This window comes from Alligator sinensis, unplaced genomic scaffold (assembly GCF_000455745.1).
Source record: "Alligator sinensis unplaced genomic scaffold, ASM45574v1 scaffold783_1, whole genome shotgun sequence".
NCBI classification, from domain to species: domain Eukaryota; kingdom Metazoa; phylum Chordata; order Crocodylia; family Alligatoridae; genus Alligator; species Alligator sinensis.
Genome location: NW_005842197.1, coordinates 259,780 through 278,678, shown reverse-complemented (window position 1 = coordinate 278,678; position 18,899 = coordinate 259,780). Strand labels below are relative to the sequence as shown.

At 56.0% G+C, this 18,899-nt stretch overlaps 1 protein-coding gene across 1 annotated transcript in view; it reads left to right on the top strand.

Annotated features, from left to right (window-relative positions):
• The first annotated feature begins 12,117 nt into the window (after positions 1-12,117).
• The window catches only part of LOC102384527 (phospholipid-transporting ATPase ID-like), a 66,920-nt gene continuing 60,138 nt past the window's right edge, over positions 12,118-18,899 (top strand). The window contains exon 1 of the mRNA XM_025207499.1: positions 12,118-12,253. Within this exon, the coding sequence (XP_025063284.1) occupies positions 12,164-12,253 (90 nt within the window). The 5' untranslated portion in view covers positions 12,118-12,163. The remainder of the gene's footprint in view (positions 12,254-18,899) is intronic.

The following is an 18,899-nucleotide window of genomic DNA, read 5'->3' as shown; positions in this document are numbered from 1 at the left end:
AGGGCCGGGCTTTCCCCCCCCTGCCCAGGTGACCAGAGCATTCAGGCACCAGGCTTTTGTCATGCAGACAAGGTGGGAGATCCCTGCCCTGAGGAATTCAACAGCAGCCTCTCAGGCTGGCAGAGACAGATCTCTGGAGAGGGGCACCGACAGTGGCATTTCTGCCACAGACGGGAGGTCCCAAAGACGTCCAACTACTGGTAATGCCTTCCTCTACCTCCCATCCCGGTCTGCTTGGATGGTCTGCCTAGTGACAATTCTTGCACGAGTGTTTCCATCTGAGGTTGGGGGTGCCCTTTGCACGGGATAACCCGTGCGGTTGGTGTGCAGAGCAGCCAGGTGCCCACTCCAGTGGGCCAAGAGCTTGCTCAAGAGACAGACTGGGATCTGATGATGCTGGAAATGCCCCTTTCAATCTCAACCGTTGCTAAACGTGGCCAGTTCCTGCTGCTCCCGGGCTCGGCCCTTTGCTTCCCTGCCCAGCCTGTATTTGGTGCTGCTTTTTTCTGCGCCTTGTGTCAAGCCTGGGTCATGTCTTTTTGTTCCTGTCCAGGAGGAAGTGCGGGAGCATGATCACCATCGCGGATGTAAGGAGCCCACACAATGGGGACCCGTGGGTTGCTCTTTTGGTTTCACAGGCAGGGAGCTTGCATAGTCCTTCCCTGGGAGAAAAGAAAGAGGAAATGTGAGCAGCGTCTGGGCGTTGGGGCAGTTCCTGGTGTTGCCCTGAAATGTCTGCGTTTTCAGCTAGCCTTGCAGTGCTTTTCACAGGCAAGTGCCCCTCCAGTGTCGGTGCTAGCCCCCGGCAGGTGGGGCAAAGCTGCCGTCAGCTAGGTGAATCGCCCCCACTTAGACCAGCCCAGCTCCATCCTCTTTGCAGCCCCCCTGCAGGGAGGTGACGGCTGCTATTCAATCCCCCTCGGTCTTCTCTTCTGCAGACTCAATCAGCCCATTTCCCTCAGCCTCTCCTCACTAGTCCTGTCCCCCAGCCCCCAGCCATTTCCACTGCCCCGCGCTGGACTCTCTCCAATGTGTCCACAGCTTTGCCATAGCGAGCGACAGAGCCGCCTGCGAGTGAGACGCAGCTGCAGAAGTCGCAGGTCTTTCTGCGGGGGAGAGCAGGCCGCAGGCTGGGATTCCTCCCCTTGTCTTTCCTCCGCTCTTTCCTCTCTGCTTCAAGGCAAGATGCTTTCCCGTGAAGTGGGTCGCAGCACCATTGGCGTCGGGCGGCAGCTCCTCCAAACCCTCCTGTCAGCTTCTGTTTCTTTGAGGGAAGCCTTGCAGTCCTGGTAGCGCTTCCTCTGCTCCTCCAGGATCTCGGGAGAGATCTCTCTGAGCTGGGAGCAGAGCACTTGTAGGAGTTGAGAGTCAGGCATCCGCACGCGGTGTCCAGTCCGGTGAAGTTGGTGCCCGAGGATCACTGACTGGTAACACTGGCTTCGGCAAGGACGCCTGTGTTTGTGCCGTGAGTTTCCCATCCGATGCCAAGAATTTTTCATAAGCATTGCTGGTGATACCTCTCCTGGCTCTTGGGGTGATAACCATCGGTCACCCACATTTCACTCCTGTTGAGGGGAGTGGGGGTGATGATTGCCTTTTAGACCTGCATTTTCGTGGCTTTCCAGAAATTTGCAATCACTACTGGATGCATCTGCATATATGCTTTAATGCACATTAGCCTATTTTAATTGGCATTAAAGGGTCACTGAAAAAAGTGCTATTTTAGTTAATGTGCATTAAAATTGCTTAATGTGCTTTAAGCATCACTTAAAAACTGTGCTCTTTAGTTAATGCGCATTAAGACAGGCTAATATGCATTTTCCTCGTACCTCACAGTTTGAGGATCTAGATTGAATGCACAGTAATTAAAGCACATTAGTTAATGCACATGTAGATGCGTCCAGCAAACCAGTCCACCAGAGGCCACGGCAAGTTTGTTCGTTAAGGCTGAAAACAGACAGGTTGAATGGATGTCTCCCAGGACAAAGCCTTTTATCCTGGGATGCTGCAGAGGCCCCTGTGATCCCACATTAAGTACTTGTGAAATATCCAAATGAACACTTCCCTGGGGCAATAGTGGCTAATTGGAGTTAATTGCCATTAAAGCTTTTTGTGTAAATGAGGGTCCATTCCCCCACCATAGCTCTACCTGTCAAACCTCTGTTACTTACCCTAAATCAGTTCTCCAAGGATGTACGAAGTCCTAATAGTGCAAACAGGATGTTGTAGGCATTATAAACCATAAATTATGGGAGAGGGAAGGGTTTCTTAGGGTGAGATCTTCCATTGGACCAACCTCATAGTTAGGGCAAAGTTAGACAACTTTCGAGTGTGAGATGTTCTTCTTCAGGTCTGACCAGTACGAGCCGAGCATGACCTGGTAAGGAAACGGGTGTGGGAGAGGGGACAGAAACTGCCCGGGGTAGCAGACCCTGCTCCAGCTCCGGCAGGGTCTGCAGGCTCCTGCAAGGTGTCAGGCAAAGAAAACCCTCTTTTATTTGCAACTCGGGGGCAAAGATTCCCAGACCTATTTGTCCTGGGCTTGGGGAGAGGTTGGCCGCAGGCCTGTCTGGAGGGCAGATCTCTGGGGGTTGCCGCATCCAGCAGCACCGGGGAGTGAAACTGGAACAGCAAATAGAAAAACAACTTTCCCATGTCTTTTGAAGTCCTCCCAAGGTGAGCTCAAAGCCAACCCACTTGGAAAGTGGAGCGGTTTGGCGGGTTATAAATTCACATTCCTGGCAACTCCCTGCGAATAGACTGGAAACGAACTAAGGCAAAGCTGGAAGAGATCAAAGGCGTCGGTAAGTAGGGCACCCTTTGCAGCGAGCCTTTATCTTCCCTGAGAGCAGATGGGAGATAGCAGGGTATCTTATCTTGCACAGCTCGGGCAAAGGTCTAGCTTCCCGGTCTAGCAAAGACCAGCGGCCAGAGCCTTGTCAGAGTCGGGGTCTCCTAACGGGGCAGCACGTGATCTGCCCGCTGGAGAGGAAAACACAGCAGTGTTCAAAAAACCAGGGCAAATGAACCAAATAAGCCCTTTGCTGTGCCTTCCTCTCTTAAGAATAGCCTGTATAGGTGCAGGTGTCATTGTTGGATTCACTCCTTGCTCGTCCCTTTGCAAGATGCTTCTTCTCTGAAGTGCTGGGGCCTGTGGGTGCTTTTGGGAGCATCTCATCTTATTTTTGTTCCCTGCAGAAAGCGGTGCTGGACCGGGGAGAAAGCGAGAGAGAAAATTCAGATGATACTATTGCAAATCCTCTAGATATTATGGTGCTGGTGTCTCTCTTGCTCACTGTCACTGAGGTGCAAAGACAAATGTAGTGGCCAGACTAGGAGGGGAAAGGAGCCCTCTCCGCGGTTTTCTTGTGGATAAGCAAGAAATGGCTTAAATCGGCTCTTCTGTAGGGGGTCCCAACTGAACGCTGCTTTGGGAAGCAGATGGGGCTGGGACCGTGGCATGTGGCGATAGGATGAGGATCACCTAAATGTGGGGAAACCTGAGCAATGCGTCTTTCTCTTCCCCTTTGCTGTGCTGGTGGACTCTACCAAGAAGTTTTTGAGTTGCTGGGCTAATGCCTCCAGTTTGAAATCTCCAGGGAGCTGGGTTTACGGGGCCTGCAGTGACCCGCCTCCGTGGGAAAGTGTATCTGGAGCCAGTCCAGGCTTCAGCACTTGCAACGGGCAAGCTCAAATCTGGAGCCAGCTGCATTTCAGCAGTGTGATGATTCCCATACGCTTCATACGGGATGTGGGCCTCGACAGTCGTTTTATCCCAGCATCTCAGCGGTGAAGCCCAGGCCCTCGTGGCGAAGAACGATATTTAAGTCCATTTTGTGCCTTGTTTGACTGTGTCACGTCTTGTCGTTGTGCATGGAGCTGGAGGTGTGCAATAAACACGTTGGGCAAAAACTCCAAGCTCATACACCTTGGAAGGTGATTGGGGAAAATACTGTTTGTAAGACACGCATGCGCTGCACATGGTACCACCCTTGGGCAGCACTGGCATAGACGGACACCCGTCATGGTCGCACTCGGCATCCCGTAAGTTTGTTCTCTGCAGCATCCGTTTGGCGCTCTGGAGCGGTCTCCTTCCCTACCTTCAGGCTGCTTCTGGAGCCACATCCCTGCAGCACGGCGGGTGGGATAATTAGCACAGTTACATACCGCCGTCCTTGCACCGCCTGCCCGCCGTGCCTCCTGGCTTTCCTAAAGCCGAGCACGCTGCTGGGTGCGCTCATGCTTCCCCATCAGTCCTGGGATAAGGTTGGGTCTCTACGCTGTCTCCCATCTGTCCGTGTCACATTGAGTCCTCCTGTACCAGGACCAAGCGTTTGCCTCTGGCAGGGCGAGGACCACGGTGAAATGTTACTGGAGACCTTTCCTCCTGGCCAGGACCTTGTGCTACGCCCAGGCTCAGGGAAGCTGAATGTCATGCGACAGGGTCTGAAATGGGCCCGACACCATCAGTGTGTAAAAGGAAGGGCGGGCGCTGTGCAAAGCCCCGTGCAATGCAGGACAGGGGAGCGGCTGGGTCCAGAGTTGCTGTTTCCCCTTCCTACGGCGCACTCCTGGTCTCCTCCGCTCACTCTGCAGAGAGTGCAAAGGGGACGTACCAGGAATCGAGGCGTGTGTGCATCCTTCGCAGGAAGGATCTTCCCTGAAGCCACACGGGCACCCTGCCTCTTCCTGTCATTGCCGTGTCACGGCCGAGCCCTTCCTCCTTTACTGTAAATGCCAGTCTTTCGTACCATCTCCTTGGCTCTTGCAAGGCAAACACGCGTTCGCCTCTCTCTGCAGTCCTGGCTCCAGATCACTGGGCTCCTGCTCAGCTGATGCTATTTCTGGTTGCATTTCCAAGAAAGCGGGGAGAGGAAACCAGAATTGTTCCTCAAATTCCTGAGGGCTGACACACCGTGCCGTGCGGCAGGGAGAACGGAGCCGCTCAAGGGAGTGATGAAATTTCCTTCCTTTGGGGATTTCAAGCATCTGTTTGGGATGGCATAGGGACCGCCCAGTCTGCACTGGTGCTGGGAACTGGAGTTGGGTGACCCTTGAGACCCCAACCCTGGGCTTTTGGGACCCCTGACCTTTGTGCACATGTCTCTACAGAGCCATGCAGAAGCGAGGCTGGAAGGACCTCCAGAGGTCACCTAGTCAGTGTTGCCCAAATACAGGCAATTTGATTTGGATATCCAGGCCCAGGTAGCCTCGGGGGCAAGCATTTGCCTTTGGGACGTGTCCCCTGTTAAACCGGAGCCTGGCTGGGCTGTTGGGACCGTTGGTATTTTTAACCAAAGTGGAAGAGAGTCGCCTGTCTAACACCAAGGGTCCAGCGAGACTGCTGGAGGGGGTCGGCTTTGCTAGAGTATGGATTAATACAACCACTGCTTAGTGCAAATCCTAATTTGACAGTGGCCATGCTAACAGCGTGAGCTGAAGCAGGCCTCAATGCACACGGGGACAGGCATACCGCGTATGGCTTGCACAGGTGTGCTGGAAAAGTCGCTCACTTGTTTTAGAAGAGCCTTCAAGGCCAACAGCAAGAGCATGAACTGATGAGACCGATACAGAGCATCGAGACAAAGATCATCAGTCCACCTAAACTCTACTTCTCAGTCCTTTTTGCAACCTACCTACTAGATATCATGTCACCTAAATGTGTTTTAGTGACTGGTGAAAGTAGGATGTGTCTGCTGTACAGACAAGGTAAGCATGGTGCATTAAAAGGGGCCTGGGATCCCCAAATACTTTGGGTTTAGGGGTTATACCATGCTTGCAAAAGACTGGGCGGGGGGTGTGGCGGGCCAGTAGGGGGAGCTTCTGCGTTGAGCCTCCCACCTCACCATGCCCATCCACCTGCCGGACTCCACGTGTCCCTCCAGGCGCGCCTAAGCCCTGGCAGATCCCCTTTCGAGCCCCACCGCAAAGTCCGGGGGTAACGTGTGCTGCCACCACCCTGAGAAGGGACTGTCTGGGTCCCGTGTCCTCAGGGAAACACAGGCCTAATAGTCCTATGGGTACTCAACCCAGTACAAGAACTTGGGGCTCCTCCCCAAGTCAGGGGCCAAAAAGGATGGTCTCCCTTAGTCCGCAGAGCCAAGGGGCCTCCTAGCCATAATTAAATCCACCCCTCAATAAGTCTCCTACACCAGTCACAAAGAACTTTATTGGTTACAGAGGGTAGGGTTAGAACAGGGTAGAGCAATATCAGAGAAATCCCATAGAGCAAACTCCTGTGGCTGGGGTAGCCTTTGATCTCACATCTGAGTTACTGCAAACTACATATCTAGTTAGATCTCAGGTAGCTTACTCATGAGTATCATCCAGAGGCAGGTGCAGATTCCCTCTGGAGGCAGGCAGTTCCTTGATTGTGAGTTTTGGGGGAGAGAGCAAGTTTCAGATGGTACGGCTCTTCTTTGTTCCTGAGTATCCCTCATGGCTGCTGCCCCCCTCCTCCTGGGCTGTCCTTAACTTATATACTCCTTGTGACCTCATTTACCTGGTCCAATGGAGGCCAGCACCTGTTGGCTGTGAGCAAACCAATTCGAAATGCATCACTAGTTGCCGGGCAGACTCTAGCCCACCAGGAAGGAAGCCCCTCACCCAGGTACGTGATGCCAGTCATGTAGGCAGAGGGAGCAGAGCAGGTTTCCCCCCTCCATCAGGAATGTACCCAGCTCAGGTTACCCAAAGGGAGAGGGTAAAGGTATGTACCCTCTGCTGGGCCCATCCTAATCACAATTGTCACAGAGCAGAGTTTGTGGGAGAGAAACAAAGGTGGCTTTCTGCCACAGGGGGCATCACTCCCTCTTACAGAGAAGGACATTGAAACATAAGCTTTAAGTGACTTGCCCAGGGCCACAGAAGGAGTCTGTGGCAAAGCCAGGAGCTGAACCAAGATCTCCTGAGTCCTAACCTCATGCATGCAGTGTAGAACTGACTGAGATATGAATGGGGGTAGGGTTACTCCGGTTAGTTGTCTGTGTGCACACACTTACCCCGAGGGAAATGGGAAGCAACCTCTGCAACAGAGGTCCAAGCTGCCCCATATCAGCTTTCTCCATGCTGGGGTAAGAGCAGTCACCCCAGGAGAGCCCTGTCCTCCTTTGCCCCACGGCAATTTGTCTGCATGGAGCTCTCCTGTCGACGCGGATGCGGTGTAACAGCTTTGCCGGTTGTTGGGAGCGCAGGGCAGGAGGAGGCTGCTTGGGTAGAAAGTCAGCGGGTTTTGCCCTGGGTGTGCGCCCTGCTTGAAAAGGGCGCCGTCCCCTTGAAAGCCTGTTGCAGGCCGGTGCCTCTTGGACGTGCATGGATGCGTGGAAAGATCTGACCGTAGAGATCAAAGCTTGCAGTTTGGCACTTGGCGGCTCCCCTGGTCCAGGCCCGGGGGGGACGAGAGAGGCAAGCGGGGGCAGAGCACCGTAAAACACGCCCGCTCGCATGTTTCTTGTCCCAGGGCTTTATCCTGTCGCCCATCGCTTAGTCTTAGCCCGACCCTCTCCAGATGTGCTGCAGCTTCCCAGCTGGAGAGAGCAGCAAAGGAGCCAGGCAAAGACACCGGTTATATTCCCCTTGCATTGCAGCAGTATCCCCAGACCCCCGGGCAGGATCAGGTCCCGTGGAGCTGAGTGCTGGGTGGACCTAAAGCAAAAGCTGATCCTTGCAGAAAGGTTGCCTAAAGCTTAATGGCTTTTTGTTGTTTGTTTTTGGCTGGTACCAGCAAAATATTCTCCTTTCTGGCCTTGCGGGGACGAATCTCTCCTCTGTCCTGGGGACCGAACACGGCCTCCTTGCAGCCGCTCGCTTGGCAGCGCTGGTGTATTTTGGGCAGCGTTTCCCTGAGGTGCAACAGAGTCCTGCCCCCGCTGCGTACGTTATTAATACTTGATGTCACACACGAGTCCAATGATCAATCGCTTGATATTTACTCAGTGCTAGACGGTGCCACGGTCCGCCCACAGAGTCGGGAGTTTTGCTCCGGGGGTGGCGTTTTTCCCTTTCCTGTAGCTTCCGCCAAGCGCGGTGCCGTGCTGCAACGTCGGGTCCGAACTCCGACCCCGTCCCGTCCCGTCCCGTCTCACCTGTGGGCCTGGCAGCGCTGCCGACGAGTGCCGGAGGAGGTGGGCTGTCTGCACGCTGTCATCGTCTAGGGGGTTGGAAGAAGCCTGTCTCCATGCGGTGCCCACGAAGAGCCGCATAGTGCTTCCCTTGGCAGAGCAGGAGGCCCCGGGAGCAGCCAGGTGGGTCGAGTGGACCATACGTGCAAAGGGCTTGGCTCTAATTCCCCTTCAGGTAATTCAAGCCTGGACATTTCCGGGGCTCATGCAGGCTTTGGTCTGGGGCCTGATGCAAAGGGAAAGACCCACCGGCCTCACGGGACTTCGGTGAGGTGGGTAAACCCCGGCGCCTTGCAGAAATCGGACACGCCGCGGGGACGGGCTTCCCTGCCCCGCACCTGCGGGAGGGGAGACCGAAGGCCCCCCCAGCATAGCACCAAGCATGAAATTGAGACCCAGGGGGAGATTTTGGGGGGAGCGAGATGCTTTTGCCCGATTGCACCGCGGGCACAGGGCAGGCTGCAGTCTCTGGCCCCCGATCCGGCCAGCAGCTTGACCCCGAGTTTGTGAGCGAGGCGGGGTGGTCTCCGAGGCATCCCCTGGCTGTTGTCCCTGCGGAGCGATGACTCCCCAGGCCCAGTCCTCGCAGGAGCTTTGCAGAGGGCACGGGAATTAGGTCCCTCGGTGTTGGCTGCAGTCGGTTTTCATGAACCAGAGCTGAGTTCCCGACCTCTCCTCTGAAAATAAGCTGAGCTCGAGAGGTGGAGAAGCAGTGGGAAGCCCCCTCCCCGACGGTGAGGTGAGGATGCAGCTTGCTGCAAAGGCGACTGGAGCAAAGCAAGCTGCGATCGCTTCCTTCAAATCAAGTGGCTCATTTCTCTTCCCCGTGGAAGCTCCCTGGTTTCTCGATGTGCTTTTTACTTTTGGTTTTGAGCCATCGGCTCGGTCGTGACCTATGTGTCATCATGCATCAACTCTTCCAAGTGAACTCCCTTCTCTCTGCTTTGGCCAAAGAGAGGCAGAGAGGGAGGGAGACAGCTGGGCGGGTGATGTGATCTGATGTGCTGTGACGCCCGGCTCCTCTGCTCCTCGAGAGGCTGCCTCTGCCCATCGCACGGGAAGTGGCCTGTTCTCCCTGGAGAAAGTTATGCAACCTCGGGCAGAAATAACTCTGGAGCACGGAGCTGCAAGTGCTCTGGTGTTGGCTTTAGAGGTTTTACTGGAGCAGACCCACCGAGACATCAGCCTGGCAGCCTTTCCTCTGCTCTCTGCATAGGCCTGGGGTCCCCTCGCATTGCTGGGACGTGCACGATCCATGGGGGGGAACCGCCAGGAGAGCCCCCGGGGACTGGGGACGTGCAGGGCTGTCCCATCTGCACCTGGAGCCCCCTACCCCGGAGAGCCCCGAGATGGTGAACTGAACGCGGCCCCCAGAACCGGGCTCCAGGAGAGGGAAGCCACCGGGGATTTGTCTGGGAGATGGCCCGATGCCACAGTGAGGGGCAGCGGTGGGATATCCTAAGATAGGCAGTGGAGCCCTTTCCTTGTGTTGTTTCCTCCTGGGTCAGTCTGGAGTTTAGCCGGTCTCTTAGGAATTGCAGGAAGCCCCTGCTAGGACCCACCTGGACTTTACCCCGTTCCTCCCTCTGGGCCGTTTGACTTTCCTTGCACGGCCTTCTGCAAACAGGTGCCAGCTGCCGTTGTCATAAAGCATGTCGCTGTGTCCCCCACCCCCCGCTCGCCGTGCCCTGCCTACAGGCAAGCAAGAGTTGGGTTCATTTTTCTCATTGAAACCCCCCCTCTGCATCATCTGCGTGCAGAAGAGCTGCCCTGGGGTTGATGGATGAAAAAGCATCGGATAATACAGGGGATTTGGTTGTGATACCCACCTGGCGTGGGGAAGGTGGGGAGTAAAACACCTTGCTTGGGTGCAGAGCTGGCTGCCTCGGGCACGAAGCCACCTGCGCCGCGGAGGATGGTTCCCTCCTCCTCCGTGTGCTGTAGAGAGGAGGACGCGGACCAATGGTTTGAAGCTGCAGCAAAGTCGATTGAGTTTGGAGATTAGGGAAAACTTCACCGTGAGAGCAGGGAGGCAGTGGGAGAGATGCAAGGGAAGGTGTGGGCTCTCCATCGCTGGTGGTCTTCAAGGAGAGGTTGGGCACAGGGCAGGGGTGATGCAGGTGCAGCGATGCCTGTGCTCTGCTACGGGCTTCTGGGCTGTGCTGGGTGCCCCCCACTTTTTTGCTCCATGCATCAGGGGGTTTTTAAGCCTCCCCCAGAGGTGCTGGGTGCTGCTGCAGCCTGGGGTGGGGATGGGCATGTGTCAGTGCTCCTGCTGGCATCAGCCCCGCCGGGTTTCTTTTACCTTGTAGTGGAGGCATCGCACATCAGGATGTTACCTGGCTGCAGGCTTCAGCCCTGGCACAGGATACTGCAGCATGCAGGTGTGCAAGAGCACCTCACACCTACCTCCACAGATGTCCCAGCTCCAGCTGGCAAGGCCTGGGGGGATGCAGGAGAAGCTGCTCTTTCTCCCACGTCTTTGCAAACACCCTCCGTGAAAGGCTGCTGCAGTGCAGAGCCTTGCACGGCCGTGTCGGGCAACTCTGCTGGGTGTCTCTTGCGGCAGGATGAGCTTTTACTCAGCTCTCCCCGTGCCAAACTGCCCCCAGCGCTTCCCGCCTGGGCAGCGACGGTGACTGGGAAGCGTGCGCTGGGAGCTGGACGCGGCGTCCCGAGGCTGCTGGGGCTGGGTGACTCCTCTGTGCTGGAGGACGGTGTGTGTCGAGTAGCCTGAGAGCAGGGTAAAACCGGCTGCTGCTCATCGGAGGTAACGGAGACCAGCTGGGGGTAATTGGGCTGCTGGTAGCCAGGCACAGCTGGGGACGAAGCAGCCGACCTGCAGGCCTGACCCATCACCTGCCATAGCCTGGGTATGGGCAGCAGCTACTGGGCTGCCGTGTGTGGACATGAAGTCCCTGGCACATCCCTATGCCACAACACAGCAGGAGGGGCAAGGTCTGTACAGCAAAGGCAGCCAGGAGAAGATGCACCCGAGGCTTGATGGGAGGCTGCCTGCTCAGCAGAGCTGAGCGTGGCTTTGCAGGGAGCACCGAAAAGGGGACTGGTCCTCACCAGCCCCGAGCAGAGGAGCAGGCAATGCTACAAGGACGCGGAGAAGAGCCAGGAGGAGCTGCCCGCTGACGGCAACGGCCCTGCAAACTCGACCCAGCGACCGCCAGGTGCAAGATAAAGACCATTATGCAATAGCAAATGAGGGCAATAAAGCCTGGTGGCCCGGTGCTGGGAGAGACGGAGACACCCAGAGCAAACAGGGAGCGTTCGAGAGCCTTCGAGCGGTGCAGAGGCCGTGGGGAAGGCCGGCCGTGGGGTCGCCAAGTCTCGGACCAGGTGGAAATGCACCTGGGGTGACGGTCTGCAGGGCTGCTTGGAGACCGAGAGGAAAAGTGATGTTTAGGATGGGATTTACAAGCCATAAGCAGGAGGAAAAGCTCCCAAGGGGACGAGGCAAGGCTGAAAGGTGGCTATGGAGTGAGGGGCCAGGCTAGAGACGGGGCATCCACTTTGTCCAGGGAACGGATTAGAGCCATCCCTTCTTCCTCCTCCTTTGCAGAGATTTCCCCTTCCAGAGCAGCCAGCCTGGCTCTGGACATAGCCAGACATCCCCAGAGTAGGGACCAGTGGTCTGGGGGAAATCCCAACCGTGCCCGTGATAACACGGCATTGCTATCGATGCTCCAGACACGTGTGCTCAACCGGGCCGGGGGAGCCGCTCTCTCGACGCCCGTGGGGAAAGCGCGTTGGAGGGACCTGAGATAAAAACGCAGCCCTCGCCCCATGTCGAGGAAAAGCAGCGGGAGGAAACCAACCCTTGCCTGCTGCACCGGTCAGGGCCCTTTGGGTTTGAGGTTGGTTAAAAGGAGAAGGACCCCGAGCAAGGAAGGAAATAACAAGGCTGACGGCAGAAGAAATAGGAAGAGGGTATAAAATAGCAACCGAGCGACGAGGAGGGAGGAACTCTGCGTGCCCTCGTCCTAAGCATGGGGTGAAATGAAGGCAAGAGAGGGAGAAACGACCCCCCGATGACCGCTGGCGGGACCCCGGGGATGAAGGAGCGAAGCCGAGCAGAGCGGGGCCCGGCTGGAGCGGCCGTGCGGGAAGCGAGATGCCAGGTGTGCGGGGCTGTTGTGGGTGGCAGGCACGGGGATGTCCTGGCACAACACGACGGGCTGGTCCTGCCCGCTCCATCCTGCAGCGTGTGGCCGAGGGGACGCTGCCCATCCCGGGCACAGAGATGCACAGCTCATGCCAAGTGCCTGGCTGGAAGGGCCTTGCCGGCCCCCCATCGCCAGGCTCCATTTGGGGGTCTCCTTTGACTGAAAGCATTGGGGACTACTAATATTTCACCACTGGCCCCATGCAGGAGAATGCAGCCTGGCAAACGCCTGGGCACCTGACCCCCCGAGCCCCTGGGCTTTCAGAGCACCACTGCTCATCAAATGCAGTTGCTTGGGGCTTGCAAAACCAGAGCCCCGCAGTGTATCGGGCCCTATGCACATGCAGCAGGGAGATGCAGCCGGTGCCTCGGGGATGGACCGGAGGACAGGGGTCGGTGACCTCCCCGCCCGGCCTGGCAGGTGCAGGCAGGGCTGGAGGGAGGATCCCTGGTGCGATGGCGGTGGGGGGTGAAGCAATGGGGGGCTGATGAGGCCAAGATAGGCAGCCCTGGGGCGAGAGGGCAGGGAAAGGGCTGGCAGAAGGGTTTTCGCAGGGATGCAAACCCCTCGTGTTTCAGGGCTGAAAAGCCATGATTTCCGGGCACAGCAAGGGGACCCCTAACTGCCCCTTGCACGGTGGGATCTGCAGTCCCCTGGGCCGGAGGCGGTCTGGACTGCGGCTCTGGACCCCGAGGATGACTCGAGCTCCCTTGCAAGTTCCTCCTTTCTCTTCCCCTTTCTCCGAGTGGTGCCTTTCCTCCTTCCATGTCATTTTATGGCCCTCCGGGGCGACGGCCACCCCGGGCATCCCGGCAGGTTGGGTGCTTTGCTTTCCTGGCCCCCGGCGCTTCACAGCTGGCGTTGCGGTGGGTGTTTGGAAATGAGCACTTTCCCTATCCACAGGAAACAGAAAAAAAAATAATGCCAGAAGAATTTGGCCGGTAGCCAGGGCCGGAGAGGGAAGAAAGCAGTCGGGAGTAAAAGTAGCTGCTAGGCATTCCCGCAGCAGCTGGGCAGCTGCGTGTTTTAGGGGCTCTGGCTGGACGCTGCCGTCCTTGCACCCCGGCGTGGAGCGGCCTGGCTGTCCTGCATCCCGTCTTCCCCCCGCGAGCCCGAGAGGAGCGTGAGCAGCCCTGGGGAGGAGTGTGCCTGCGTGCTATGGAGGAAGGCAGGGGCTGGGCGGCTGGGACGTGGACGAGCCCCCCCGGGTAAGGTTTAGCACCCGGTTCCCCCCTGCCTGTGTCCCTGCCAGCTGCAGCGGCAGAAAGTGGGTGTTTTCAGGCACGCAGGTCCTATCCGGGGAGGACTGGGTGTGCAGCGCTGATGGGTGGAGGGAGCTGAGCCCTGCGTGGTTTTTAAAGCCAAGCAGCTCGGGGTGGGTGGGGGGCTTCGGACGGCTGGCACCAGCTTGTGACTTGGAAATGCAGCAGGTAACGGGCTGGGTTGGTTTCCTGGCAGTCCCGGCGGGTTTCTCCTGCGGGACACTTTCTTAACCGGCTGCTCTTTGCAGGGCAGCGCCCCGGGGCCGGCCGGCCCCTCTCTGCTCACGCTACCGATGCCGAAGGAAGCTCTTTGGGTGTGTAGGGGCTGCTTCCGCCCGCCCCGCCGGGGGCTGGGTTGCAAAATTTCTCACGAAATCTAGGCTGACATCAGCTAAACCCGACCCCGCCCAAGGCAGGGAGGATGAGCTTGCTGTGTCTGAGAGTCGAGGAACAAAGACTCCCTTCTCGGCTCTGCCACAGGCTTCCTGTATGACCGTGGGCAAGTCACTTTGCTGCCTCATGGCTCAGTTCTCCACCTGCAAAATAGGGTCATTTGGGCTTAGTGCCACCCCTCGGAGAGCGTGGGGGGAGAACGAGCGTGAGCGCTGGCTCCGGCTAGCTAAGGCCCTTTATCGGTGAGCTGTGGCTTGTATTTTTTTCCAAAAGGCCTGGCATTTGCAAACCGGTGTGCCCGCAGAGAGAGAAGTGAACCTCCCCTGACACCTGGTTTGCACGGCGGAGCTGCCCATCTAAGCACTTGCACGAGCATTAGCCGGCACCATTACTAGGTGGCAACCGGCCTGCTATTGCACGGGGGTGTCTGAGATCCGTCCCCTGATGCCACTGGGTGTGATACCAGACAGCCATTGTTGACTGGGCAGTATCTGGCGAGAGCCACTGGTGGGAGGGATTGATGTGCCCATTTCCCAAGCCTCAGTTGACCTCAGCTGAAGTAAGTAGGGAATGGCCTATCCTGTCTAAACCCCCAGATTTTATCTTGGCTGCCACCAGAAATGAAGGCTCCCAGGCCATGGCTTCAGGTTCTTGTTCCTCTTGTGATGGGCTGTAGCCTGGATCGGGGCTGCCATGGTCCATGGGCTGCTTTAAACCCCTCTTAGGCAGGCAAGGTTTTTGGAGTAGAAGTGATATCTGTTATTAGATCAGCTGAGTTGTTGGAAAAAAAGTTCTTAGCAAGCTTTGTGCCCGGAAGCTTGCAATTAAAGATTTTTTTTTTTTTTGCAAAAATCTTGTTGGTCTAATAAAAGATATCATCTCTACCATGAGTCCTGATAGCAAGCTTTCCGGCACAATCTTCCTTCCTCAGGCGTAGGGAGTCTCTGCTGGTCTAAGACTGAATGAGAGAAACTAAAGGTATAGCAGGATGTCATTGAAAATATAAATAGGTAGAAATTAGAAAAACAAAAGGTAAAGCAGGGAAAGGAGGAGGAAGAAAGCAGGTGGAAAAAAGCCAAAGAGAAACATAACAGAGGCAGTAATACAAGGTAAAAAAAGAGGTGCATCAATGAGAAAGGAAGTATATGGAAATCATGAAGACAAAGGGCAGAAAAGGAGGGGAGGGGAGAAAGTTGGGGGAAAAGAAGAACGTAAGAGGTCAGGTCAGGCAGGTACCTGGTGAATCCGATGTCCGGCAGGTTGTAACGTGTCATAAATCCAATGTCGATATTGAGTCTGTGGTTTTTAGTATCCAGTAGATTTATGAAGTGAAGTTCGTGGGCTTGTCTGCGAAAGGTGTTTTGTAAGGTCCCTGTGAGGATGAGGACTGCGAGATTGGAGAGGGAGAGGGTGTCCCGTGAGGAGCGTGCATGCACAGGTAGCTGGGTTTTTTTGTCTTCAGTGGATTGCCGGTGGGCGTTCGTTCTGGGGTGCAGCGGTTGCTTGGTCTCTCCTACACGTTTTCCATCAGGGTATTTGGTGCACTGGATGAGAGAGAGAACGTTTCTGGAGGTGCAGGTGTAGGATCCAGGGATGGTGATGGTGATGGCTCTGTCGTGGGGTGTAGTAATAGTGGGGTGGTGGAGATGTGTTGGCAGGTTTTGTATTTCTTGTCCTGGCCTGGTCTGGATCCATTGGGTGTAGTTGGGGTCATAGGGAGTTTGCGTCTGGTGATGAGGTTAGCAAGGTTTGGTGCTACGTTTGAAGGCTAGGATGGGTGGTTCTGGGAAGATCTCTTTAAGACGGGGGTCTTCTTCTAGTATGGGTGGCAATTGTTTGAGGATTTTCCATATAGGTTCTAGGGGAGGGGGACATGCCATAACTGACGGTGTGCGATTTGTGGGGATTTCCTTTTTGTACTGCAGCAAATCTTCCCGTGGTACCGGGGTGGCCTTTTCAAAAGTTCGGTCCGTCCTCTGGAGGAGCGTCCTTGTTGGCTGAAGGCCCTTTCGAGAGTTGTGAGGTGGCGATCACAGGTATTCACCTCGCTGCAAATTTGGTGGTATTGGAGGGCTTGGCTGTAAATTGAGCTTTCTTGGTGTGTTTAGGGTGATTGCTGGTTCTGTGTAGATAGGTATGTTGGTCCGTGGGTTTCTTATATATGGTGGTTTGCATTTTACCATCTTGGATATTGATCATGGTGGCCAAAAAGGAGCGTTCAAGCGATAGTCTGATGGAGGGGTGACGATTGTTGAATTTTTGGTGGAAATCAATCGGAGACTGCAGGGTTTCCATCCAAATGATGATGTCATCTGTGCTCATGGTCTGGAGGAAGTGTTGGTTCTTGAAACTAAAGTTGTTGTGTATAAGGATGTATATGAATTATAGTATATGAAGTATATAGTATAGTAATATACTGTATAGTATAGTATAGCATCGTGTATGAGTTCGGTGATATCCTGAGGTCTGGACTCAGAGCTGTAATCTCATTTTGTAGATACGTGAGGCAGGCTTGGACGCCATCCCGGTGTGGGATGGATAAGCTAGTGACATCCATGGTGACTAGGAGCGTATTGCTAGGAAGATGGTTTGTGTGTTTGAGTTTTTGCAGGAAATCAGCTGCATCTTGGATGAAACTCGGTCTTTGGGTGACGAGCAGTTTTAAGATGGGTTCAATGAAAGCTGATATTTCTTCTGTTAGGGTCCCATGGTTTGAAATGATAGGTCTGTTGGGGTTTCCTTGTTTGTGGATTTTAGGGAGCAGGTAAGAAGTCCCTGGATTGGCTAGTGGAGGAATCAAGGTCTGACGTTTTTCTTGCAGCTCTGATGGGTATGATACGATGGTGAGTTTGAGTTTTGAGGAGAAAAGGGGAGTAGGGTCTTCCTCTAGTATTTTTATGGTCGGTAATACCAGAGTTGTCTGCTGGCTTCTTTTACGTAGCGTGTTTCACCGAGCATGATGTCGGAGCGGTGTACGGCATTGCCCTCTTGGATGTGTAGCGGTCGGTCAGCCATCGGGCAGGTCTGGTCTTTGCGTGGAGGGATTGTCTGTGAAGACTGGCGTGCTCTCTCATAGCTGGAAGCAAATGCAGCCCTGCCCCAGCAGTGTGGCCTGTGCTCTGCTATGGCAATGCAAGGAGCTGGCTCAGGCAGCTGACCTCGCTTTCCATCCCGGGCGTCCGCCCTCTGCTCCCTGGAGCTGCCTGGCCTTCGCGCTGCTGCTTGCTGGGATGAAAAGCGCCTCTGCCTTCTCCAGTCTGCACCACCCTCTGTCGCCTCGAGGGCAGGCGGCTACTTCTGGCTGAGCTCGGGGCGGAGAGGAAAGCACGTCGGGCCATTTCCGTGGGTGCATCACGGCCGGGGAGAGACCGAGCGCTTTCCCTTGTGACTCTGGATCTCAGCTGGCTCTTGCCCAGCATGGACCTGGAAGCTGTCCGTGCCCAGGGGTGAGGCTGTCATGGTCCTCCATCATGGAAGCTGTTCTCGCGGGGAAGCCGGCTGGCCCTTGCCAGGCTGCATTCAGGGCACAATGCCTGCGCTCTGTACAGCAGTGGGAGGAGCGCTGGTCTCCGATAGATAGTAAGCAAACAGCACGGCAAAAACCCAGTGCTCTGCATCCTCAGGGGTTGGGAACTGTACCTTTAAGTGACTCCGTTCTCCAGACACGAGCAGTTTTGGGGGAGGTTGTCGCAGAGGCTCACGTCAAGTGGAGTATCCCAGGGGTCAGTCCTGGGGCCGGTTTTGTTCAATAACTTCATCGATGACCTGGCAGATGGGATGCGGCGCACCCTCGGCAAGTCTGCAGATGACACCAAGCTGGGGGGAGCAGCAGGTACACTGCAGGTTGGGTTAGGATTCAGAGAGACCTCGACACATTGGAGGACTGGGCCAAAATAAATCTCAGGAGGTTCAACAAGGACAAGTGCAAAGTCCTGCACTTGGGAGGGAGCAATCCCCTGCACCAGTGCAGGCTGGGGGTGACGGGCTGGGCAGCAGCTCTGCAGAAAAGCACCTGGGGGGACAGGGGACGAGAAGCTGAACAGGAGCCAGCAGTGTGCCCTTGGTGCCCAGAAGGCGACCGGCATCCAGGGCTGCATCGGTAGGAGCGTTGCTGGCAGGTGGAGGGGAGGGGTCCTTCCCCTCTATTCAGCACTAGGGAGGCCACATCTGGATCCTGTGTCCAGCTGTGTGGGCCCCACTACAGAAAGGATGTGGACACATTGGAGAGAGTGCAGCGGAGGGCAATGGAAATGGTTGTGGGGCTGGGGGACAGGACTGGTGAGGAGAGGAGGAGGGAAATGGGCTGACTGAGTCTGCAGAAGAGAAGACGGAGGGGGATTGAATAGCAGCCGTCACCTCCCTGCCGGGGGGCTGCAAAGAGGATGGAGCTGGGCTGTTCTCAGTGGGGGCAGATGGCAGGACAAGGAGCAATGGGCTCAAGCTGCAGCAAGGGAAGTTGAGGTTGGATAGTAGGAAAAACTTTCTCACGAGGAGGTGGTGACGCACTGGAGCAGGCTATGCAGAGAGGTGGTGCCGTCTCCATCCCTGGAGGTGTTGAAGCCCTGGGTAGACAAAGCCTTGGCTGGGATGACATAGTTGGGGCTGGTCCTGCTTGGAGCAGGGGTTGCACTAGTTGCGATCTCCTGAGCTCCCTTCCACCCTCATTGTCTGAGATTCGATTTCCCGTTAAGTCACGGCTGAATCACGAGAATCCCTCCCAGCACCACAAACGCAGGAAGAGCCCTGACCATCACAAGGTGCCACGAGTGAAAAGACGGCGTGAGCGGGACGACGGAGCAGCCAGAAGCTGCGCTAGACCCGACGCGGGGGAGGCAGGCGCAGGTGCATCGCTGGAGAAGGCCGTTAGGAAGCAGGCGTCTTTCTGGCCGGGGCAGGGGCCCAGGCAGGTGGTTTTCAGTTAGTTGAGCCAGAGATGACTACGAAAT